At 60.1% G+C, this 25,694-nt stretch overlaps 1 protein-coding gene across 2 annotated transcripts in view; it reads left to right on the forward strand.

Annotated features, from left to right (window-relative positions):
- PRKAR1B (protein kinase cAMP-dependent type I regulatory subunit beta) overlaps nt 1-25,694 on the forward strand; it is a 69,890-nt gene that overhangs the window by 22,341 nt on the left and 21,855 nt on the right. For both annotated transcript variants that reach the window (XM_070460644.1, XM_070460645.1), the window contains 3 exons: nt 16,204-16,265; nt 16,944-16,990; nt 25,244-25,402. In XM_070460644.1, coding sequence (XP_070316745.1) covers nt 16,204-16,265; nt 16,944-16,990; nt 25,244-25,402 — 268 coding nt within the window. The remainder of the gene's footprint in view (nt 1-16,203; nt 16,266-16,943; nt 16,991-25,243; nt 25,403-25,694) is intronic.

Genomic DNA, 25,694 nt, shown 5'->3' on the forward strand with positions numbered 1-25,694 from the left:
TCCCAGCCAAGAGGCTTTTTACGCCCGTGTTTCTTGTTTAAAGAGCTGGGGGCGGGGTGCAGTCCTGTGGAGCACCAGGCTCCCGAGAGACCCAGGACCCAGAGGACACAGACACATCTGAGGACGTTTAACGCCGGGGGCTCTTGGGGTCGTGGAGACTGGGGCACCCCGTGTGCCGTTGTCCGCCAGTGGACGTGCAGGGAGCCAGTCCAAAGGCTCGAGAGCCGGAGGCAGGGGTCCGAGGGCGGGAGGGTGGATGTTCAGCTCAGGCGGAGTGTGCAGGTCTCCGATCACCTGCGTTTCTCCCCGACTGGGCCCTCGAGGGGCGGTGCCGCCCTCCCTGGGCAGGGCTGTCCTCACGCCCTCTGAACTCAAACACTGGTCTCTTCCCAGATGCAGCTAGAAATTGGCTCTCACAGCAGAGTGGGCGTCCCTGGGCCCAGACAAGACAGCACACTTGAAGCTGTGGATTTTTATTCCATGGTCTGTGCTTAAAAGACTGACACAGCAGTTTCAGCCATTACAGTAGGCCAGAAATTCTTCCCCGTGTAGACATTTAATGAAATGTTTCAGATGTTTAAGGACAGTGTGTGTGGCCGCATTAAAGGACATTATCGTTAGGGGGCGAGGTTGGGGCTGCCGGGGAGGCCGGTCAGGTAGGCTGCTGGGGAGGATGGTGGACGGCTTCTGGAGGGCACGGTGGGCACATCGGTGCCAGCCCCGGGTGGACCAGCTGGGCTGATTGGCTGGGCGGGGTGGGAGATGGAGCGGGAGACGGAGTGGGAGCCTGCAGGCTCCGGGCTGGTGTGGAGGGCACAGGTGCTGGTGGGCAGGTGGGATCCGGCCTCGCGGGCTTAACTGGCCTGGCCTGCTGGGTGTCTGGGGGGAGCTCTCAGGAGGCCGGGGCGGCCCTTCACCCCAAGGTCATTTTCTCCCCTCATCTGTCCGGAAGCACTAGAACTGTTGCTTTCACATCCCTGCGAGCTGGGCTCGTGATGAAGGTTCCTCGGCCAGGCCTCTGGCCCCAGCCTCGTCTGTCCGGCGTGAACCCGAGCTCCGCTGGCCCTTCTGCCCTTCCCCAGACGTGTGTCTGCTCACAGGTGGCCTGGTGCATACCTGGGGCGGGCGAGTCCAGAGCCTGGACTGGCGGTGGGAGCAGGACGCAGAGCTTGCTTGTCAGATCAGGGCTGTCCTGGACTCCAGAGCGGTCATCTCAGTCCGGTTGAGCATCTCTGTGCCCTGGTCCACCCCCCGCCTGCCCCCCCAGTCGGCCCACCTGAGGCCAGTTGTGCTGCATGACGGCCGCCCAGGGCTGCTGGAGTCGGGCAGCGGCTCCCGGGCCTGTGAACACGCGTATGCACATCTGTGTGCAAGCAGATGTCCACCTATCTTGGGTAGATTCCTGCACAGGCCCCTCTCCAGCTGTGGAGAGCGGGGCCCTCTCTGCTTCTGTCGTTTGGGCTTCTCACTGCGGTGGTTCCTCCCTTTGTGGAGCATGAGTTGTCGGGTGCTGGGGCTTCAGTAGTCGCGGCCAGTGGCCTCAGCACCGGTGCTTCTTGGGCTCCAGAGCACAGGCTCACAGGCTGGGTTGCTCCGCACTCTGTGGGATCTTCCTGGATCAGGGATGGAATCCATGTCCCCTGCATTGGCAGGCGGAGTCTTTACCCCTGGGCCACCAGGGAAGCCCAACAAGTCTTTTAAAGTCCAGTTTATCTATTTTTTCTTTCAAGAATCATGCTGTTGTTTTCAATCTAAGAACTTTGCCTAATGCTCATTTACAAAGACATGTTTTTTTCTAAAGGTTTTGTCTTTTTAGCTCTCTCGTTCAGGTCTGTGGACCACTCTGAGTTAGCGTGTGTGCCGTGAGGTCAGGTTCTGAGGCTGGGTGGTTATGTGGATGTCCAACTGTCCAGCGCCACTCGCCGAAGAGACTGTTACTTCCTCATGGACGCGTCTTGGTGCCTCGTTGATAATCAGCTGGCCGTCAGGGTGAGGGCTCATTTCTGGGCTCTGGGTTCTGTCCCACAGATCTGTGTGCCGTGTCATCACACCAGCCCCACAGTCTTGACGGGCGTGGCTCCACAGTGAGCTTGGAAATCAGGTCATGTAAATCCTCTCACTTCATTCTTCTTTTGCAGAATCGTCTGGGCTATTTTAGGGCCTTTGCGCTTCTGTATGAATTTTAGATAACTTTCTATTTTGAAAGCCCACATTGCATTTGTAGATGGATTTGACACAGAACTGGCATCTTGTCAGCATCAAGGCTTCTCAGTGACGGACAGGAGAGTGTCTCTGTCTCTCCGGATCTGCACCTTCTCGGCAGGCCCCTGCAGTTCTCAGTAGGAGTCTCATACTTCTCTCGGCAAACGGATCCTGCAGTGTTCATCCTTTCCCATGCTCTCGCGAAGAAGACCGGATTCCCAGCGGTGTGGACTGGCTGTTGAGGCCCGGGGGGCTCCGGTGGGCAGCGGGGGCAGGCGGCAGGGCGGGGCCGGCCAGGAGGGGCTGGGGGTCCTGCCCCTGGACACAGCCTCGCGGCGGAGGGGCACGGAGGACTCTGGGCTTCAGGCCGGGGCTTGCTGGTCCTCAGCCCCGGGAGACAGCCTGTTGGTCATAGCTCGGCGTGTGCCCCCCCCCGGAGCAGGACGAGAGCTCCAGATGGTCTTTGTTATGTGAGCCGCGTTCTCCAACCTCTGCTGGTGCCTCTGGGACTCGTTAGGGGAAGAGTTCCTTCATGGCTAAGCACATGGGGCTCTTTATCTGGCGTAGGAGTGAAGTTTAAGTGAAAGTGGGCCGCGCCAAGGAACTCAGGGCTTTCTGGAGATAATAACCCCAAGGCTTTTATCCTCTGTCTGCTCGGGGCCCATGTGCACTCGGGGGCTGCCCGCGATGCAGGGTCGATGGATACACTGTCTCCAGGGACCTTCTCCTCCGGAGGAGCAGCATGAGGCACGTGGGATGAAGGACAAGCTGCTGACTCACGTCTGAACGAGGACTGGCATCTAGAACACGTGAAGATCTCTGTCAATTCAACAACACGAAAACCAGGAGTCCAGTTAGAAACTGGACAGAGTATTGAAGAGACGCTCGACCACAGAGGACCCTGGGATGGAGAACGAACCCTGGGAGATGCCCGGCCCCTCGGGCAGCAGAGAAATGCAGAGCAAACCCAAGGGGGCTGTCACTTCAGGCCCATCGGGATGGCCAGAGTAAAACCTGCCTGTGCGGAGGTGGAGGAGCCAGGCCCTCGTCCATTGCCACTGGGAATGGCAGCCGTAACGGCCTGGAAAACATTTGAGTAGGTTCTTAGAAAACTAAACATGTAACTGCCGTGTGACCCGGCAACTGCACTCTTGGGCATTTATCCCAGAGAAATGGAAAATTACGTTCACGTGAAAACCTGTACATTAACTTGTCATAGCAGCTTTCTTTGTAAAAGCCTGAAACTGGAAACAACCCAGGTATCCCTCAGCGGGTGAGTGGATAAATAAGCTTGGGCGCCGTGCCGTGGGATAGCGGCCGGCCAAAAAAGGGGACGAGCTGCTCACACACACGGTGGGCGGGGTGAGCCTCCAGGGAGCTTGCTGAGAGGCGAGCCTGGCCCTCGAGCTTCCATCCTGTGGGACACCATTTAGGTGACATTCTCACAGTGGCAGAATTACGGAAGTGGAGGGCCGATTGGTGGCCCCCAGGGCTCAGGGGCTGGGTGGGGTCCTGGGGGGTCTGCATGGCAACACCACCGGCACCCTGGCCGGCCTCCGAGATGCCCCCTATGGGAGGTGCTGACCGCTGCACGGCCGTCTCCATGGGCAGGGCCAGCCACTTGGGGTCACTGTGCTCCAGCCGTCTGCGAGGGCAGGTGTCGGTTGGGCTGAGGGCCCGCTGCAGGTGGGGTGGGGGTGCCCTGGGACAGGCCACCTGGGTTGGGCTGGCCGCAGACCCCCAGCCCCCTGGAGGAGCCTGGGCCTTGGTAAGCGTGGCGCCGCCCGTGGCTGGACGCGGCGCTCAGGGCCGGCGGGGCTGTGCCGCCTGCCAGGTGCGGTGCTGGCACCTCCATGTCTGTCTGTCGCCCCTTTCGCAGGTGATGGGATGAGGCTCAGCGGTTGGCCGGTCAGGCCCTTGGCAGGTCAGAGCCGCGAGGTGGACTCTCTGCCTGGCTCCCAGGCCCATCCGCCTTCCGCCTCGCTGCACTGTGCCCCAGAAGACTGAGGATCCCGTGTCTCTGCTCTTCCCTCTGTCCACCTGCTCCCAGGGCCCCCTGTAGCCATCACGGTGTGGGAGGAGAGGCTGTTTCTCTGAAGCTGTTCATAGGACAGGGTCCCAGGGGGTCCCAGCACCCCAGGGAGCAGCCCATGGGGTTGGGGCTCCAGGGGGCAGCTGATCTGTGTTCGCCACTAGTCAGGTCCTCAGTGTGGTGGCCCCTCTTGGGTCCCTGGTTTGTCCACACATATCTGGCCCAGTGCCTCTGTGCACTGTGGCTTCTGTGGACTGTCGCCTCTGTGGTCCGTTGCCTCTGTGGACCGTCACATCCGTGGACTGCGGCCTCTGTGGACTGAAGCCTCCATGGACGGTGGCCTCAGTGGACCGTCACATCCATGGACTGTGGCCTCCATGGACCGTTGCATCCGTGGACTGTCACATCCGTGGACTGTGGCCTCCGTGGACCGTGGCCTCCATGGACAGTGGCCTCCGTGGACCGTCGCATCCGTGGACTGCGGCCTCTGTGGACTGAAGCCTCCGTGGACAGTGGCCTCAGTGGACCGTGGCCTCTGTGAACCGCCGCCTCTGTGGACTGTCACCTCCATGGACCATGGCCTCCGTGGACCGTCGCATCCGTGTACTGTCGCATCCGTGGACTGCGGCCTCTGTGGGCCGAAGCCTCCATGGACGGTGGCCTCAGTGGACCGTGGCCTCCGCGAACCGCCACCTCCGTGGACTGTCACCTCCATGGACCGTGGCCTCCGTGGACTGTCACATCCGTGGACTGTGGCCTCAGTGGACCGTGGCCTCCATGGACAGTGGCCTCCGTGGAGCGTCACATCCGTGGACTGCGGCCTCTGTGGACTGAAGCCTCCGTGGACAGTGGCCTCAGTGGACTGTGGCCTCCATGAACCGCCGCCTCTGTGGACTGTCACCTCCATGGACCATGGCCTCCGTGGACCGTCACATCCGTGGACTGTCGCATCCGTGGACTGCGGCCTCTGTGGACTGAAGCCTCCATGGACAGTGGCCTCAGTGGACCATCACATCCGTGGACTGCGGCCTCTGTGGACTGAAGCCTCCGTGGATCGTGGCATCCATGGACAGTGGCCTCTGTGAACCGCCGCCTCCGTGGACTGCGGCCTCTGTGGACTGAAGCCTCCGTGGATCGTGGCATCCATGGACAGTGGCCTCAGTGGACCGTGGCCTCCGTGGACCGTCGCATCCGTGGACTGCGGCCTCTGTGGACTGAAGCCTCCGTGGATGGTGGCCTAAGTGGACCGTGGCCTCTGTGAACCGCCGCCTCCGTGGACTGTCACCTGCATGGACCGTGGCCTCTGTGGACTGTGACCTCTGTGGCGGGCGTGAGAATGTCAGGGAGGAGGGGCCTTTGGAGTGGGAGGTAGAGGCCAGAGGCCAGCCGCTCTGCAGGCCCTGCGCTGACAGCCGTGGAGGGAGGCCAGGGCGTGGGTGGGAGTGGTGGGGCTTTGAGTGGGGTGACTCTGGTGTGGCCACCTTCTGAGGGGAGGGCGAGGAGAGCCTGGGGCCTGGGAGTGGCTGGGGTGTCCTGTCCCTGCCCCGGGGCGCCTGCCTCGGGCTGTCTCCTTGCCTGCAGCCAGCTGGAGGCCACAGGGGCTTGTGAACAAAGCCCGCGTAGGAGGATGGGCCTCGCAGTGCCCAGGCCCAGCCCGCCATGTGGCATCTGTCTGATCAGGAAAGACAGCAAGTTTGGGTCTCAGCACAGCTTAGGAAGAACCACGGGCTGTGGAACCCAGCACACGATCTCTGACCATGAACCATGGGGAATACAGAACACGGAACCCAGCACATCTGCAGGTCCGTGGCTGTGATGGGGCGGGGTGTGGACGGCCAGACCCCGGGCTGGGTCAGTGGCATGCCTCGAGCCCTGCCCCTTACAGACCCTCGTCACTTGTGGTCTCCCCGAGCCCATGTCTGTCCTGCTCATCATCCCTCCCCCAGGCCCCCGACTTGAGTCCACGTAGATGTTTCGTCCACTGCAGTTTTTATCCGACTGGCACCCAAACGGCCATTCTGTGGCCGCTGGACCCTCTTCATGAAACTCCTGCGTCCTCTGGCGTGACCGCGTTGCTTTTGTCATTTTCCTTGCTTTCTGGTACTTCAACAGGTGGCCGGCTCGTCTCGTATGTTTTCTTCCTCTTGGTGGGAGGCTGTGTTTAGAGACCGCGTTCTGGGGGGGAGTCTCTGCTTTGCTCTGTCCTTGTTGCTGGGCTTTTTCTGCAGACAGAATCAGGACTGTTTTCAAAATAAAATATTTCATGTGTTCATATTGATTCTTCCAGTTTCAATTCAGGGCTAAAGATTGGCTTCCTTCCTTCCTTCCTTTTAAAGTAATGTGATTAATTTTGTCTTTATCTCTTTTCCCACATGCTGAATATCTCAGCTGTCCATGACACCAGCAAAAGAATTCTTTCCTTCATTTCACCACAGGGGCGCACACACATGCACACACCTGACCTTCGAATAACAGCCAGTATGGTCAGCAGAAGCATTGAAGATTTAATTCTGGCTCATTTTGCCCTGAGGTGCCTGCAGTTTGGGAGCTGATGCTGTCTGTTTGGGAGCTGATGGGTACACATTTCAGTTCCTGTTTTTGCTTTTCCCTTCCATTTGTAAGTATTATTTTTCAAATCTCAGGCTTGTTTTTAGAACTGTGTGAAATATTAACATAGTTTATGGTTTCAAGGTCATCGCCACCAGCACGGTGTGTCCCGGAGCCTCACTTACCCCGTGTCCCCGCCGGACACTCAGCGTCCTTCCTGTGGTCGTGGGGGCTCTCTGCTAGCGGATTTGCCCGTGGCTGGAGCAGCAGGCGAGTGAGTGAGTCAGCCCACGGGCAGGTTCACGCCCTCCCCCCTCCTTACACACACACCTTTTCCATCTGATGTATGTCCTGGAGCTCACGCCGTGGCACTTTTCAGAGGGTCTCGACAGCTCTGGGTCTCTGGGGCCATCCCAGATCTGGGTCAGTAGGTGGGGGTGGGGTAGATAAATCTCTTTACATCGTCTCCTTGGTTGCAACTTGGCACATTTCGTGGAGGAGGAAGCCGCTGGCCAGGCCTGAGGCGGGTGGGCATCTCGGTGGGACTGAACGTTGTGCCAAGCCCAGTCCCGCGCCCGGGCCGGCCCACGGGGCCTAGGCTGAGATCTAGGGCTGAGGCCTGTGGCTCCCAGGCCTGACGGGGTGGCTGTGGCCCCCCTGACGGCCCCGGTCCTCACGGCACCACTGAGCGTGTTGAGGTGTGGCTGCCGTGCCGGGAGGCAGGCAAGCCCAGCCCCGGCACTTTTGCAGGAGGGCTGGTGTGATGTGGCCATGCCCTGGGCCTTATCACCTCGTGGGAGAAAAGCAGATACAGGCGGACACAGTGAGATCCTGCAGGGAAGGGGCTGGTGTGTCCTTAGCCTGACCTCCCGTGGACCGAGGTGGCTTCACCTTGACCTCCTAGCCCTTGGATCCCAGGGCCACCGGGGACCCGGGGCTGTTGGTGAGGGTGGACTCAGGTGGCTGCGATGGACTTGAGCCGGGACATGGAAATGGCCTTTCCGGGGGTCTGGGTGTGGGATGGGGGGTAGCCGTTGGGCCAGGCTTCCGCGAGAGGCCTTGTCTGCTGCCCGTGTGTGTGTGGGGCTGATGCTGCCCACGCGGGGACGGGGTCTCGAGCGGCACCCGGAAGGAGAGCAGAGGGGGATATTTGCAAACGCAGGGCTCCAGGTGCGTCTGCTGCGCTGGCCTGTTCAGTCAGTGGTTTGTGATGACGTCCTGGGCGGCAGGGTGTGTGCTGGCCGGGTCTCTGGTGGGGGCGGGCTGCTGCCTGATGAGGCCGCTCTGGGGCTCCACCCTCTGCCTGGCACGTGGGTCCCACGTGCTCTGTCCCACGAGTGACTTTCTCTCTGCAGTTGTCCGAGGGATCGTCCCCGTTGGTGACAGAGCCTCCCTGCCCTTTCAGTTTCTGTGCTGGGCCCCGGGACGTGTGTGGAGGGCACCCCAACGAAGCGCAGGCCCGTGCTTTTGTGGCTGTTGGGCGTGGTGCAGTCTTGGGTATCCACTGGTGCCGTGGCCGGCTGGGTTCTCTGCCCTCCAGCCCTCCGGCCCCCAGCCCTGCAGGCTGCTCACCTGTGGTTGCTAGCTTTACCCGCCCTCTTCCTGCCCCACTGCCCCAAGCCCAGCCTGGTTGGCGGCGTCCGCGGTGCCTGCTGCAGGCCTGCGTCTGGCCCTTTGAAGCCGCCCCTGACCAGTTCAGCAGCCATGGAAAGGACACACGTCCCCTGCCCCCGAGGCCTGGGGGTGGGGGGTTGTCCCGGAGCCAGTGGGCCGCCGTGGCCTCCCCCGCACACACGCTTGGAGCTGGTCTGCAGGCTGTGATTGCATGGGCCGCCTGGGTCTCGTGATTGATCCCCGGGCATGCTGTGTGTAAATAAGCAAGATGCCGCTTATCCTGGAAAACGTTTCCTGTCTTGGGAGGTGAGGAGGAAGGAGGGGGGAGCCAGGACCCCGTGTTCCATGCCCGACCTTGGACGAGGCCTGTGCGGGGCGGGGTCACTGGGACGGGGCTTCACTGTGGTCAGCATTCACACAGGGTCTCATTGGGGACGGGGCTTCGTTGCAGTCAGTGTTCCCTTTATGCATGTCTTGATATGATTTTTTGTCTTTACTCCTGGGATGTGATGCGTTATGTTTGATTTTTGAATACTAAGCCCGCCTTGCATGCCTGGAGTGAAGCCCACTTATCTGTGTGTGTGAATCTTTTAATACAGGGTTGGGTTTGGTTTGCCTGTGTTTTGCTGAGCATTTTTACATCTGTGTTCATGAGTTAATGGCCTGTAATTTTTCTTTCTTGTAGCACCTTTGTCTGGTTTTGGTATGAGAGTAATTCTGGCCTCACAGAATGAGTTAGAAAGTGTTCCCTCTGCTTCTGTGTCTGGAAGAGATTGTAGAGAATTGGCATATTTTCTAACTTAAAGCTTTGGTGGAATTCACTAGTGAATCCGTCTGGGCCTACTGCTTTCTGTCTGGATAGTTGAGTATTTCTTGATTCAATTTCTTTCATAGGTTATGTTATGTTGTCTGTTTCTTTGGGTGTGTTTTGGCAGGTTGTGTCTTTCAAAGAACTGGTCTCTTTCCTCTAAGTTGTCAGATTTATGGACACACAGTTGTTCGTAGCCTCCCTTCATGATCCTTTTCAGTCCATGGGGTCTGTAGGGGTGATACCTTCTCTCTGGTTTGTGACGTTGGCTATCCGTGTATTCTCTCTCTCAATCTCTCCTCCCCACCCCAACCTCACCTTTTTTGCTTACCATGGCTAGGGGTTTATAGGTCTTTATTAATCTTTCTAAAGAACCAGCTTTGGTTTCATTGATTTCTCTGTTAATTTCTTGTTTTAAATTTTCCTCCAATTTTTATTATTTCTTTTCTTTTGCCTGCTTTGGGGTTAACTGAGTGTTCTTTTTCTATTAACAGTTTCCTTAAGTCTTTCCCCCTTTTAGACGTGCGCTTTCAACGCGGCACGTTCCCCTCCAAGCGCTACTCTTGCTGCCTCCCACAAATTTTGTTAAGTTGCCCTTTCATTTAAACACGTTTTCAATTTCTCTGAAACCTTCTTCTTTTAACCATGTGTTATTTAGACGTGTGTTGTTTAGTCTCCGGTACTTAGGGATTAGAAGTTACTTTTCTGTTATTCATTTCTAGCTTAATTCCACTGTGGTCTGAGGGCAGGTTGGGTGTGGTTCGCATGCATTAATTTGTGCAGGTGTGCCCAGGTGCAGCAGGACTCACCTGGTCCTCCCAGGGCTCTGAATGTGCTCCCCATGGAGTCACGCGTCCCTGTGCGTCTCTGAAGTGCCCGGCATTGTGGCTGAGGAGGCAGCCACAACGCGGTGGCTCTGGTCCCCCGAGGCGGAGGCTCCCGGGGTTTCATAAACACCGTGCTCAGTGCTCCAGCAGGGAGCAGGAGCCCTGCATCCACGCCATGAGCAGCTACGCCTGAGTTATTGCTGCTTAGAGAGAATTATTTGGAAACTTGCAGTCAGTTTCACCCAAACAGTGGAAAAGCTTAAACACAAGCCAGGCACCCTGTCAGGGTGCTGGCTCCAGCGGACGAGAGCCCCCCTGTCCCCGGGGCCGCGACGGGCGGCAGAAAGCAGGGCGCCCTGCGGTGCTGGTGCCCAGGGCTCTGCCTGCGGCCCCGGCCGGCTCCTGGAACGTGAGTAACGCTGACTGTGGGCCCAGGGCAGCTGCGCCGCGGCTTCCAGGTCAGGTGTGCTCCTCCCCTTTCTGGCATCATTTCGACCTCGGAAAAAACACTCTATGCCTCGAACGCGCTTTCTGCATCCGTGGAGACTTTTTAAATTTGAGTCGCCCTGGTCCTTGTCCCAGCATGTGTGCGTCCTGTGCATGCCCGTGGCAGGAGCGTCTGTGCCCCGTTCTGTGTTGCTCTTGTGACCTCACCAGCGGGGGGCAGGAACACACATCTTGGTTCTGACACCCCTCACCCCCGTGCTTCAGAAAGCTGGACGTTTTTCAGAATAAAGCATTTAAAGAAATAAAGACACAGAACTGTTGGAACTGCTAATGCAGGTTTCTCCCCATTAGGACTGGAGGTGGTCCCGTGGTCCCTGTCACAGCACTTTTACTCAAAGTCACAAGAATTGCCCCTCCCCCTCGCCATGTTTACAGAATGCTGGAGGAAAGGCAGATTGTTGGGGTTCGGGGGTGGGGTGCAGGGGTTCTCGCCACCCCACCCGCCTGTCTTCCTTGGAAGGGGGCAGGCGTGGCTCCCATTGGCTGTGGGCGCCTCCCTCGGTCTGGGTGCACTGCTGTGGCCTCGCTCCGGAGAACTGGTCCGACCTGTTTCTTTGCAGGTTTCTTTGCAGGGGTGGGGGTGGGGGGTGTTTACCTGTCAGGCCACCTGCAGCAGCGGTTCATCAGTGTATCAGAAATGTCAGCCAATAAAAGGGAGTAAGACAGTCATAACCGGATCACGAGACTGCCCGAGCTCCGGGGCGCAGAGCACGCCGCTGGCGTCCTTCCTGGGGCTGGGCGAAGGAGCCCCCGTGTGCGCAGAGTTCGGAGCCCGCAGGAACCGCCACGGTGGCTCCCGGTCAGGACGGACAGGGCTGTCGCCATCTTGGGTGCCCGGGGCGGTGCCCGACGCCCGCGGGCTGGCTCCTTGGACTCGCAGGCCCGGGGTCCCTTCAGGCGCGTTCAGGGCGGCCGCAGGTTCCTTGGTCGCCATTGAAGGAGCACTCGTCGCAGGGACGACCCCCCGCCCCCCCGTGGAGGCTGCACGCACAGCCGTCGCCCCCTCTGCGTGAGGAACCCTCGGGCAGGGGGGCGTGCAGACACAGACCTGTGCCCCCGCCAGCTGGGGAGTGCTTGCTCCATGAGAACAGAGGCCCCGTGTTGCTAGATATTCCTGTTTTTTTTTCCATCCAAATGTCTGGCGAGTGTATGCTCCACGGTTCTGTCTCGTCACAACAAAGACTTGGAGTGACGGACATTAAAGCCCCCTCGGCGGGTCACAGCTCTCGGGTCTCGGACGGACCGTGTTACAGCTCTTAGACAAATCAGTGTTACAGCTCCGTGTTACAGTTCTATTTTATTTAGAAGATAGCAGGCCTATCCATCTTTGAGGCGTGAGGGCACGTTGATCCAAAGATGCAAAGAGAAGAGCGCCCCAGCACGTGGGAGAGAGGGGGAGGGGGGAGGGAGGGGGGAGGGGGGAGAGAGGGGAGAGAGGGGGAAAGAGAGACTTTTGGCTTCTCTTTTTATATGTTTTTTTCTTCCCCCGGGGCCTGCCCTATGCAAATTGCGCTTAGTCAGGAGTGCTGTTCTACCTGAAGTCCTCACTCTGGTCCTTGGACCTTCGTTTGACCTTCTTTTGTTCTATTTTTTCGGGCTTTTCCCTTCCTTGTCTTTTAGCCACCGCCATTTTGGACTCCTTTTCCCTATTGTAACTACCTAACACAAAGAAAACCCAAAATTTATGATATTTATAGATCTCTCAATTTTTAAATATTGGGAACTAACTTTGAAAATAGGGCCACCATTGACCCATGAACAATCAATAGAGCACTCAGAAATTTCAGTGGTGACTTCCCTTCTCAAAGAGGCACAGGTCCCGGAGGTTTTATGGATGAATTCTGTCAAAACTTTAGCAAACCATCCATCCTTTTTCAAGTGACTTCAGAAGATAGAGAATGAGAAAGCTGCCCCGCTCATTGTACGAATTTCAAATGAGTTTGGAGGGACACGCCCACAGGCCGTAACAGACACACGGTGTGCGTGCCCTGTAAGTGTAAAGCCCGGATGGAGCCACCAGTGGATGTTGGGCACATAGGCTGACCCTCGGGGAAGACAAGCCGGACCCCCTTCCCGTGGACAGAAGGTCTGAGTGTCTTCACGGTAGTATTTGGCAGAGGATGCTCTGGACCCAACTATGTGCCCCAGAGTCACCTGCTGAAGCCCTAACTACCTCCGTGGAGGCATTTGGGAGGGGGTGGGACTTAGGTGAGGTGGGACCCCAATGATGGGATTAATGCCCTTATAAGAAGACACGAGGGGGCTCCCCTGTGGTCCAGAGACTGAGACTCCACCCTCTCAATTCAGGGGCTTGGGCTCAGTCCCTGGTCAGGAAACTAAACACCATGTCCTGCAACTAAAGATCCAAATAAGACCTGGCGCAGCGAGTAAGTAAATATATATATTCTTTAAAGAAGACACCAGAGAGCCTCTCTCTCTGCCGTGTGAGGGTACAGTGAGAAGCAGCCAGACATGCTCCTGAAAAACACGGATGAAACAGGATGGGTTCTGTGGCATGGTGCCGCCTGGGGTTTAAGGCGCACACACCTCAGGATTCCATGTTGTAAGAGAAAATGTACAATGGAAGGTGGGGGTGGTCTAGTCGCTCAGTCGTGTCTGACCCTGCGACCCCATGGACTGTAGCCCACCAGGGTCCTCTGTCCATCGCATTCTCCAGGCAAGAATACTGGGGTGGGCTGCCATTCCCCTCTCCAGGGGATCTTCCCAACCCAGGGATCAAACCCACGTCTCCTGCATTGGCAGGCGGATTCTTTACCAACTGAGCCGTCAGGGGAGCCCCCTCTCAAATCTGAGTACAAGCGGCAGACCTCAGGGAAGAAGGGAGAAAGGGAGACTCTTTAATGAGAGCGATCCCCACTGCTGTGAACTCAGGGCCACAAACCTGCATCTGGGGTTTAAGACGCGGATGGCTCCCAGCGGTGCTGGCGTGACCGTCGGAAGCAGCGGGGGCCACGGCGCCGCCCAGGCTGGTCTGAGCCACAGCAGCTCCCTTCTGCTGGGCCCTGGGGTTTGGGGCCACGCCAGGCCCCCAGCTCCATGTGGTCCAATCTGGGAGGCCAGCCGTCCTGAGAGCAGGTTTGAAGCCGAATCACAGAGGCTGGAAGGACTTGGCTGATATTTCACCCCAGGAGTGGGGGGGGGGGGGTTCTCTGACCCTCAGAGAGAACGTTCCTAATCTGCAGAGGTGGCCCTCCAGAGAAGGCCTGGTTTCCATGGCAACCTGCTCACACCCCCAGGGCCGCAGGGCCAGGGTCTGGCTTCCGCCAGGATGGGGACAGCAGGTGGCAGGAAGCCCTTCACGGCCCGGGAGGTGGCAGCGCGGTGCGGCCCTCCCGGGGTGGATGCTCCGGGCGCCGGGACCAGGCATGCCCAGCGCCCACCCCAGGGCCGGGGGCATCTCAGGGCCGAGGCCCCCCCCTGCCCTGGCCGGCTCCTTCCCTCCTAGCCTCAGGATTGTTTTCCCAGGCACCTCGCTCGGCGGCCTTGGCCTCTGGCTTGACTGTGGTGGCTTCGGACGTCTGGTTTCCAAGGTCAAAACAAGTAACTTACTGGCAGGATGTGCTGTAAACATTTACTTGCAAGTCAAGAATTAGCCTTGTTTTAAAATGGCACTTGGGCAGTGGGGTTTAGATTTAAAATAAACAAAAACCAAAATGCGTGTGCTGTTGGAATTAGCTGTGATGAGCATTTAAACTACTTTTGGGCTGAGAATAACAAGCCCAAGATGGAACAGCTCCGTTTGCATGATTTTTTTCCCCAGAAATGTACTGAGTTGGGATCCCTCAGTGCTGTTTTTTAATTGAGGTCTAGTTGATTTGCAATATTATGTGTTCCAGGTGTGCAGCATAGTGATTTGTGGTTTTTAAAGGTGATATTCCATTTGTAATTACTACAAAATACTGGCAGTATTCCCTGTGTTGTGCGATGCATCCTTGTAGCTTATTTATTTTTTGCATAGTAGTTTGTACCTCTTACTTCTCTCCCCCTACATTGTCCCCCCTTCCCATTGGTAACCACTAGCTCTCTATCTTTGAGTCTGCTGTTTTCTCATTATATTCACTAGTGTGTTGTATTTTCTAGGTTCCATATATAAGTAAGATTATATGGTATTTTTTTACCTGACTTAGCCTAAAGCTCTCCAAATACATCCATGTTGTGGCAAATGGCATTCTTGCATTCTTTTTTATGGCTGAGTAATACTCCCGGGTTGAAAAGACCCTGATGCTGGGAAAGATTGAAGGCAGGAGGAGAAGGGGACAACAGAGGATGAGATGGCTGGATGGCATCACCGACTCAATGGACACGAGTTTGAGCAAGCTCTGGGAGATGGTGAAGGACAGGGAAGCCTGGCGTGCTGCAGTCTGTGGGGTCACAGAGAGTGGGACACGACTGAGCAACGGAGCAACAAAAGCAACAACAGCATTGCGTCGTATAAACACACCGCGTCGTCCTCATCCGTCCCTCTGTTGGTGGGCACTTAGGTTGCTTCCACGTCTTGGCTGTTGTAAACAGTGTCGCTGCGAGTGTTGGGGCGCACGTGTTGTTCTGAATCAGAATTTTCTCTGGTCCCGCTCCCAGGAGTAAGATTGCAGGATCATATGGCAGCTCTATTTTTATTCTTTTCCGGGAACCTCCATACTGTTCTCCTAGTGGCTGCACCAATCTGCATTCCCACTGACAGTGTCGGGGAGGGTGGGGCTCAGGGAGCTGAGGTGTGCCTGCAGGCAGAAGCGGGACTCAGCCAAGCAGAGGAAGGCGTCCGCGCGGGTCGGTCTGGGGGCTCCCGCGCCCCACCCTCCCTCACCTGCTCCTCCCTCCTCCTCTTCCAGGGAGATGAAGAAGCGTTTAAATAGACGAAAGCAAAGGCTTTCAGACGTGTTTATATTTCCTGGGCTCGGGGACCGGGCGGGCGCAGGCAGGTTGGGTCCCTGGCTCTGTGTGTGTTTCCTGGGGGCTCCTCCACTGACCCATTTCCCAGACCCTTGAGAACCCCCTGCCCAGGGGGCCCAGCGTCATGCTTCTCTTCCGGGGGACGTGTGCCCGGGGTGGGTGAGCCCCCCAGGGATGGTGGCTGGTGGTTGGATTTCAGTGTCTGGACCCTGGTCTGAGCACCTGGTTGCTGTCCGGAGGAAGTAAAGGCTCCTGGGCGGACATGGCCGCTCCTCTGGTCAACAGGACGTCCCCGCCTCCGCGCACCCCGGTCCTGCTCGAGGGTCCGTTTCACACCAGGCTCGGGAGACAGAAAACCCGGCTGCCCGGTGGGCACACCCCGCGCCAGCCTCGAGCCTCTGTGCCCGTCGAGTGAACAGTTGAGAGAGTCTGGTTTCCTCCCACTTCTGTGTCCAGCATCTCGACTCCCTTAGATGGAAAGTGTTTCCCTGGAAAAAGGTAGAAAAGGGATCAGGACTGGTTGCTGTGTCCTCGTGGGAACTGTGCCCATCTGCTTTGTCTTCTGTGAGTGGAGTCTGTCTCAAATGATCCTGTCTTCGTAAATCCTCAGGCCGTGCAGAGCAGGGGGCCTTGCATCCAGGGCCAGCAGGTCCCCGGGGTCTTCAACCCCTCCGAGCCGGGGAGCAGGAGCCGTGGGAGGGCAGGGCAGCCCCCAGCGCCCCCGTGGCCCCCACACACCATGCTTTCTTTTGCAGCGACATATTTGACGCCATGTTCCCCGTCACACACATCGCTGGGGAGACCGTCATACAGCAAGGTACGCCACCCGCTTCTCCTCCTCAGGGCCGGAGCCCCTGCGAAGGGTTGGTTCTTCACTTACGAATATATTTGACTCTCATTGTCTGTCCTTGAGACGGGTCACTAGGACCCTGCATAACAGTCCACATCACAAGTCAGTGTGTGTTAACACGTTCTGACAACCTCGGCACTCAGTCCTTCCTGATTCTTTACGACCCCATGGACTGCAGCTTGCCAGGCTCCTCCGTCCATGGCATTATCCAGGCAAATACTGGAGTGGGCTGCCATCTGCTCCTCCAGGGGATCTTCCCGACCCAGGGATCGAGGTCGCGTTTCTCCTAGATTGGCAGGCAGATTCTTTTTACCACTGAGCCACAGGGGACCTTCTTGTCGTTAAAAAAATTGAGGCACTGTGTTGAGTCCTGGTGACTTGACGGCCGTAGACTTCAGACGGCAGCGGTGTCAGGAGAGGATGCCCTGCCAGCCTGACTGTGGTAACCGTTTCCCGACGAGTGTGAAGTAGGTCACTGTGTTCACCACCTTTGTACACACAGCTTTCACTTAAAGATTTTTAAAGATGGATGAGGCCCAGCCTTGCTTGGCAGAGATCTAGGAAGTAGCATCGTAAGATGGTCTGTTAGCAGAAGGACGAAAGCCCGCCTCCTCATTTCACGTCTCTGTTTTCCTTCCCTTGCAGGGGACGAAGGGGACAACTTCTACGTGATCGACCAGGGAGAGGTGGATGTGAGTATCCCTAGCGTCCTCTGGACGGCAGCACCCGTCCGTGCCCACTCTCAGGTCTAGAGAAGGTCGTTCTGGGTGATGTGTTTCCAGTTTTTCAGTCTAGAAGCAATAGAGTTCAAGTATACGATACTGCAGGCACATCCGAGCAGACAGTGGGGTAAGGGCGGCTGGTGTCAGCCCGGCCACGGCCCCTGCCGTCAGGTCCTGTGGAGTCGACCGTCATCCCGGGGCCCCGACAGGCAGCGCTGCTGCAGCCAGGAGCCCACGACCCAGCAGGCTTCCGCGGCCGCCCGGGCGCTCACATGCTTCAGACGCCCAGGGGCCCTGTGGCTCTGCCTTTGTGGTGGAACCAGGCTGCGTTCCCTCCTGGGATGTCACACCCTCCTCTTCTGTTCTGTGTCCCCTCTTTACTGCTCAGTCTCCAGTGTGGGAAGCCCAGGCTCTGTCTGGAGAAGCACCTCCTCCATTACCTGGCCCTGGGCTGAGCCCTGACCTCCCTGGGCCCCACGCGGGCTCCTCCGAGCGCGGCTCAGCCTGAGCTGCCGTCTGCCCTCCCGCGCCCTCTCCTGCCTCCCCGTCGGCTTGGTGAGCCTGTCCCCCACGCGGGCTGCCAGCCGCCCGCCTCCTCTGAGGTTCTGCCTGTGGCCCTGATTCAGTCCAGCTTGCGCACTTGATCCTGGGGCGTCTGTTTAAGGCTGGCTCCATGCGGGCTGGAGCTCCCTGCCCCCCAAACACAGGCTGAGTCTGTCCCGGGGTCCCGCACAGTCAGGATGTGTCCTCGAGGCCCCTGTGTCAGACCTGGGCCCAGGACACCAGTGCTGGGGTGGCAGTCCCCACACCCCGGTCCAAGCCTCCGAGAGATGGAGCCCGCTGGCTCCCACCGCCTGCCCATCCTTGGGGCGGCGGCCAGCCGGGCGTCTGGGTGGGGGGCACTTCCTCCACGTCCCCCAGCAGCGAGTCTGTGTCCACGCCGCCGCGGCCCGCAGCTTCTGGGGGTGGCAGTGTTGGTGCCTCTGGGCAAGCCTCACGGGCTCGGGTTTCTCTGTCCCGGGCTCGGGCCTCCGGCGGGGGCTGTCCTGTCTCCCCCGACAGAGGAAACTGAGGCAGGAGCCGGAGGCCAGGGCCCTGGGGGAGGTGGTGGGGGAGGCCGCAGGCTGGGCTCCGACCCCGGTCACAGAGCCAGCCGCAGAGAGACAGGCTGCAGCACCTTGGACCCGGCCGCCCGGGGCCCCCGCACAGTGTGGGCACGCCGCCCGGGCCCAGGTCGCTCGGGGCCTGAGCTCTTCGTGCTCCTCCCACTCCTCGGCCTCTGCGTCTCCTCTCCTCTCCTCCACCCTCTGTCTCTCCCTCGTTTTCTGGTACAGATGTCCAGCAAGCACTTGTCCCATGCTGGGCGCGTGCAGAGCCCTGAGGATGCACTCCTGGGGACACGGCCCTGCCCTCGGGGTGCGTGGGGGTGGGGGCGACAGCCGAGAAGGCAGCTCCCAGTGAGCCTCTGGCTGTCCTGTCCCGTTCTTACTCCTGCTCTGCCTTGCAAACTCCTGTCCATCCTTTAAGACCCTGCAGGGCTCCCCCAGAGCCACGGGGCTCCCCCAGAGCATGGGGCTCCCTGAGAGTTGAGACGACCAAGCTTGGGTTCTCCCCAGCCAGAAGATGCGGGCACGGACGCCCCGTGGCCCAGAGTCCCGTCCTTGTCTTTCTAGGAACCTGAAGGGTGTTGGGGTCCCGTGAAATGTGCCTCCCGGCCCTCATCCTCCGTGCAGACCTGGGCCTGCACGCCTGAGCTGCGTGTTACTCTCTGTCCTCCCAGGAGGTTAGCACGGAGCCCTCACCCCCGGCTCCCAGAGTCCAGACACTCCGGCCCCGTGGGCAGACGCCGCCTCCTGGCTGCAGCCTCCAGCTCAGGCCGTCAGCCCGGATGGGGCAAGGTGGTGACTGCGAGGCCGTCCCTACATTGGCCTCAGAGGCTCCTCCAGCAGCTGGTGGGCTCGGGGCGGGCTGGGAGCCTGTGGTGTGGGCCGTGGGGGCGGCCGTGTGTGGAGGACCAGAGGTGCTCCGTCAGGAACCCGGGGGAGAGAGTGGCCAGACGCGACATAACCCTGGCAGTCATCTCTGCTCCGGGTCTGAAATGCAGCTTCTCCCGGCCTGGAGCTGTGCTTCTGGCCCTGCCTTCGGGGGTGGGGAAGAGACCGTGGACCAGGGACTGGCTGCGTGTGAGGGTTCCAGGGGCCTCTGTAAGGGTATGGGGAGCAGAGGCCGGGTCAACTGCATTGTGACCCTGAAGCCCCCAAGACCCGGGCCCCCCTCGGAGGTCCCACTCTGGCCTTTAACAGGAGGGCCTTGGGGGTGGCCATCCAGAGCCCCCCGCCCAGCAGTTCGCTGGGGGAGCGGCTGGGTGAGCGGATGCCAGAAGCACCAGCTCGGTTTAAATTACGGTTTTCCAGGGAGATGCGGACAGTGCCAGCCGCAGCGTGTGTACCGCCGAGAGCTATAATCCGTCCTCCTAAGTATAAAAATATCTCCCAATTTGTTTTATTCATGGAACATAGCATTTCCACTTGGAAGGGCACTCCACGGCCAGCTTCGTGGCTCAGGAGCGCTGTTCCTTCCCACCCGGCCGTCCAGGCACCTGGTGCTTTGGGGCCTCCTGGGGGGCACCTGCTGCACCCGGCTCTGCCCCCGCCCAGGGCCCCTCCCACCTCACCAGACGTCTGTGGGCACAGCCGCGTCCAGCCTCCAGAGGTGGGGGCGCCTTGGGGGACGGGGCACCCCAGGCCGTCTGGCTCCATGGGTCACGGCCGGTCAGTCTGCTTGCCTGATGTTCTGGTTTTTATTTTTTAGTCGGTAAAGTACACACACCATAAAGGTTGCCGTCTTAACCTTTAGGTGTCCAGTTTGGGGCCATGAGCACATTCACGCTGTTACATGGCCCTCCCACCACCATCTCCAGAACGTTCTCATCTTCCCAAACTGAGTCTCTGTCCCCATTAAAGTCTAACCTGGGGCCCTCCCCCAGCCCCCGACCCCATCCCCTACATTCCATCATCTCTGTGGACCTGACACCTCCAGGGGCCTCGTAGAAGCAGAACCACACAGTGTCTGCCCTGCGCTGGGCTTATCCCACTGAGCGTCGCCTCCCCAGGTTGGTCCACGCTGCAGCAGGCGGCAGAGCCCCGGGCCTGTCCGCCGAGTCATGGGGAGGACCCCTGTCTTGTTCATCAGCGATCACGCCCGCCTGTGTGGTTGCCGCCGTGATCGGCACCGCTGTGGACGATGGGCCGTGGGGGACCTGGGCGTCCTGCTCTGGGTGCTCTCTGCTGACTGGTCACTTTCCTGGGTGCAGGGCAGCTGTGGCCCCAAACCAGCTGTGAAGCTTTCCTGCAGCATCTCACCCACAGGGGACGACTGGGGGCCCTTCACCCTTTTGGGTCTCTGCGGGGGTCCTGGAGACCCCATTGTGGTCAGAGGCTGCTATGGACTTGGGGGACAGGTGACCCAGAGCCCCCCGTGGTGCTGGTGCCATGACAACAGCCTGGGGAGGCACCGCCCTCAGGCACACCCCGTGCTGGGCCCCTGACATGCTGCACGGTCACCCTGGAGCATGCGGCCCTGCAGACAGTGTGGGAGCCCGATGGGGTCCTGCCTGTGGACCCCCGGGGAGTGTGAGGTCTGCGGGGGAGGGCGGGGGAGGCCCGGGAGTGTGGCGGGTCCATGGAGGGAACCGAGCTGGTGGCCAGTCACTTGGGGAGAGGATGCTGATCCCACGTCGTCACCCATGTGGCTCGGGCTCTGCAGACGGGGTCCAGCAGGGAGACTCGGGGAGCTGCTCTCAAGCGAAACGGGTCAGTCAGCCCCCTACCCCGCCAGGCTCTTGGGTCAAAGAGGCCTGAGGCTCATGACCTGGTTTATCCTGGAAGAGCAGCCGCGGACCTGGACTCACCCGCCCGGACACCCCCACTCTTTGTGGCCGGAGTCCAGGATGCGGAGGAGCTGGGCCATTGACTTTTTCTCATCACCTGTGGAACCAAAAACAACAGCGGCTGGCACGCCTGGCTTGCTTCCTCGCCCCGGCGGCTCCGGGTTACGTGGGAAGTACCTGCAGGAGGGGTGGGTCTGAAGTCGCAGGACACCACCCCCTCCAGTGAGTGGATCTCTCAGTGACTGTCTCCACTCACCCAACAGCTGCTTCAGTGGACTTTCTATTTTCTGTGGCGTTGCGTGTTGAGCTGAAGTGTCCTTGTGGGTGGGAGCAGGCGGGCAGGCAGCCCTGTGTGTCCCGGCTGTCTGGAGTGGTGGGGCTGGGACCGTCTGAAGCCCCCTACTGACGGTGGTTCTGCTTTGGGGGTGTCACTAAGCAGATTCCTGCATCTTCAGCCACCACCTCCACCTCTGCCCAAAGCTGGGACGCGAGCTGGTCCGTGGTGGGCGGGCGTCAGCCTCAGCTGCCGACATCCTGGGCCGGACCCCTGGGGCACTGAGTCGGAAGGTTGTTGTTGGCGGGCAGGTTTCCAGGTAACGCTGTGTATCTGGTCTGCTCACCACCTGTCGAGTGACCTGGTCGAAGTCTGGGGCACCCCTCACTGACCATTGCTGCCCTCTGGTTGCCCCGAGCTGGGCTCCAGCTGTCGCAGGAGGTGTGTTCTGTGTTCTGGCAGGTTCAGCCCTGCCTTCAGTGGTCCCAAGACACACCTCTCCCCGCGTGGCCTCCCCTCGTGGTCTCTCCGTGTGGCCCCCTCATGTCTCCCCGCGTGGCCTCCCTGCGTGGCCTCCCCACGTGGCCTCTCCGTGTGGCCCCTCATGTCTCCCCGCGTGGCCTCCCCGCGTGGCCCCCTCATGTCTCCCCGCATGGCCTCCCCGCGTGGCCCCCTCATGTCTCCCCGCGTGGCCCCTCATGTCTCCCCGTGTGGTCTCTCCGCATGGCCTCCCCGCGTGGCCTCCCCGCGTGGCCCCCTCATGTCTCCCCGCGTGGCCTCCCCGCGTGGCCTCCCCACGTGGCCTCTCCGTGTGGCCCCCTCATGTCTCCCCGCGTGGCCTCTCCGTGTGGCCCCCTCATGTCTCCCTGCGTGGCCTCCCCCGTGTGGCCCCCTCATGTCTCCCCGCGTGGCCTCTCCGTGTGGCCCCCTCATGTCTCCCCGCGTGGCCTCCCCGCGTGGCCTCCCCGCGTGGCCTCTCCGTGTGGCCCCCTCATGTCTCCCCGCGTGGCCTCTCCGTGTGGCCCCCTCATGTCTCCCCGCGTGGCCTCTCCGTGTGGCCCCCTCATGTCTCCCCGCGTGGCCTCTCCGTGTGGCCCCCTCATGTCTCCCCGCGTGGCCTCCCCATGTGGTCTCCCCTCATGGCCCCCCATGTGGTCTTGATGCACACGGATCCGAGTCCAGTCCTGCCTCAGACTCTTTGCACATCTTGTCCCGTCTGCCTCCAGCTCTCCTCACTCCTGGTCTTTGCACGGGACCCCTCAGGCTGGGCGCGAGTTTGCGTCCTTGAAAGCCCCAAATGGTGGCTCTTCCCAGAATCCTCTCCCTCCTTTCTCTGGCGCCTGCAGCTTGTTTTAAGGACAATTGAAAGTGAAAGTGAAAGTTGCTCAGTCGTGTCTAACTCTTTGGGACCCCATGGACTATAGAGTCCATGGAATTCTCTAGCTGGAATACTGGAGTGGGTAGCCTTTCCCTTCTCCAGGGGATCTTCCCAACCCAGGGATGGAACCCAGGTCTCCTGCATTGCAGGTGGATTCTTTACCAGCTGAGCCACCAGGGAAGCCCTTAAGAACGATCACTTCTGGATAATCATTGCCCACTGGTGGTCAGTAAGCCCCTGTGAACTGGAATCCGTGTGCTTTCCACTGCTGAAGCCAGCGGTGAGAACACGCGGGGCACCCCGGGTGCTGGGGTGACCTGGGTGACAGCGACTGAATGGACCAACGGGAACAGCGGCTGGGGGCGCCAGGTGAGGCTGGAGCCCTGCAGCAGTGGTGGGAGCGTGGGTGCAGCCCGTGCAGCCCCCCACCACTCCCCTCTCACCAGAAGGAATAGCAGAAATGAAACGAAGCCCGAAGGAGCCCCTGTGTGTGCCAGCCGGGGTGGGCCGGGCACTGCGCGGCTGTGCTGACAGCAGCCAGTGTCTTGAGAAGGCTGGCCCTTTGTGCTCCGGGGGGCAGCCCGGCCCCTCCTTAGCTCCACACAATGCTTTTCTCTGATGCCTCTGAGGACGTGGCCAGGGCTTGGTGAGGAAGGGGGTCCTCGTGGCCCCCAGGGACGCACTCTGGCCCAGGTGCCCTTGCTGGGGTGCGTGGCAGCCGACTGCCTGCTCTTTGGGGTGCACCCTGGGGAAGCAGGGCTGTTGAGCACCCGCCCTGCTCCTGGGGGACCTTGTGTCTTCAGGGGGTGATGGGATGGCGGGCCTGCCCCACAGGCACCCGAGGCAGTGGCTCCTTCTTCCCCCGAGGCTGAGGGGATCTGCACACTCCCCCCGGGACCCACGGTTCCCCAAGGCCGTGGCACTGTGCTGACCCAGTGCCAAGGGGTGGGCGCAGCAGCACCGAGGGAGGGCGAGCTGGTGCAGACTGGGGGTGCTGCCTCACACGTGAGAGAGGAGGGCGCTGGGTCACCTGCGGGGAGGTTCGTGGCCACATCAGAGCTGAGACTGGGCGGCGTCCATTGGCCATGGTTAGTGGTGGTGCAGCCGTGAGAACCGCGGACCAAACCCAGCACTCAGCTCAGCTGCACAGAAGGCCGCGTGGGGGCCCAGGCCAGCTGCCCTGAAGGTACCCTCGGGCACGGAGTGCAGGAGGGCCCTGGGAGATACTGGTGCCCGGAGACATTCAGCGTCTGACCCGGGTGGCAGGAGAGCTCAGCGCTGCACACGTGGGCTTGTATCCAGGCAGAGAGGGCTCTGTAGACACGCGAGCCCTGCGTGCGCTCTGCGGACACGCGAGCCCTGCGTGCGCTCTATGGACATGCGAGCCCCATGTGGTCTACGGACATGCGAGCCCCATGTGCGGAGGGCCAACCATGGTCCCCAGTCACCATGACTGCCCCTTCATGGACTTTGGTCCCTTTGGGAAAACCGGAGCCTCCAGGACGCTGGGTCAAGAGCCCGGTGGACACAAACCCTGCCTCGCAGGAGGAGGTTCCCGCCTGGGGAGCCTCCCGGAGGGTTGCATGTCATCTTATCCCCCTGACACCCTGTACTCAGCGGGCCAGCCCTTCTCCCCACTCCTCACACCGCACACAGTATCACCGGCGTGGCGCCCGCAGACGGGCGATTCTGAGCCTCAGTCATGGTCGAGATAATGCGTCATTGAGTCCATAAGAATTGCTTCCATGATTCGCCGTAATCCATTCTTCCCCGACACGCACGCTTTTTGCCAATGGGAGCCATTCTTTAAGCTCATTGACACCGAGGCGATGAACAGAGGTTGTGTTAGTTGATAGTAAGCGAATCCACATAATGAACAATCCGGGCCATTCTGGCAGGACGCGGACCTGCAGTCAATGCATAGTCGCCACACTGTGCAGGGCCACCGCCCTCGCTGCCTGAAAGGGAACCTTGTCCGCCTCTGGGCTCAGCCCTGGGCGCTGGCCTCCGCTCCCATTGACTGCAGGCGTGGGCGCTTGGGCGCTGCCCGAGGGGTGGGGGGTCCTGGGGACTGTGGAGGCTTGGCTCCTCCTGGGCTGTGGGGCCCGCGGGTGGAGGCGAGCAAGGGCCCGCCTGCTGCGTGGAGCCTGGGATGGACGGGAGGGCAGCTTGTGATCAAGGCTGCCGGGTTGGAGGGGGCCACCTGGGTGGGGCACGCGCGTCCCGGCAGGATGATGCCTGGAGGGGTGGCCCCCACCCTGGGGCCCGGCAGTCAGCCATTTCTGGAGGAGCAGAGTGTGACCTGGCCGGGAGGTGGGGGTCCTGAGCGGTGCGTCCGCTGCGGCCTGGCCGGCGTCGGCACTGACGGCTGAGGGTCTCCACCTTTGTACCTGTCCAGCCTCGATCCAGGCAGGGTTGGGTGTGAGGTGGGCACCTTGGCTGGTCCTGGGCAGGGCAGAGCACAGCTGCGTCCCACCGCCTGCGAGGCGTGTGGGGGTTCAGGGACCTCCTGCCCCCCGGGGGGTGCTGTGGAGGGCTTCCCCATGCAGCAAGTGGCAGTGTGACCCCAGCCCCCATCCCCATCCCTTGCAGGTGTGTGTACAGAGGGTGGGGGACCCCCAAGAGGTCCCCACAGAGGTGGGGGACCCCCAGGCCCCCGACACTGTCCCCCGTTCCCTGCAGGTGTACGTGAACGGAGAGTGGGTGACCAGCATCAGTGAAGGCGGGAGCTTCGGGGAGCTGGCCCTCATCTATGGCACCCCCAGGGCAGCGACCGTGAAGGCCAAGACGGACCTCAAGCTCTGGGGCATTGACCGGGACAGCTACCGGCGTATCCTCATGGTGAGCCAGCGAGCGGTGCCTCAGGGTAGGCTCCACCAGGGCTGGGAGGGTACCAGTTGAGTCTGACACCCGCCAAGCATCTCATAGTAACCTGGGTCGTGTCCGGCTGGGGTGAGTAGGGATGAGATGGGGGGGTGAGTGTCGAGGGGGTTCTGGAAATTTACCCAAAGGCAGGCAGACAGCTGGGCAAGCCCATTTGCTTTCCTTCCCATTCTCCTTACAATGGTCTGGAATGTGGTTGTGATGATTGGAGCCCCAGCTGCCATTCTGTACCATAAGGTAACTTTGCTCA

The sequence above is a fragment of the Odocoileus virginianus genome, chromosome 33 (genome assembly GCF_023699985.2).
Source record: "Odocoileus virginianus isolate 20LAN1187 ecotype Illinois chromosome 33, Ovbor_1.2, whole genome shotgun sequence".
Lineage (NCBI taxonomy): Eukaryota > Metazoa > Chordata > Mammalia > Artiodactyla > Cervidae > Odocoileus > Odocoileus virginianus.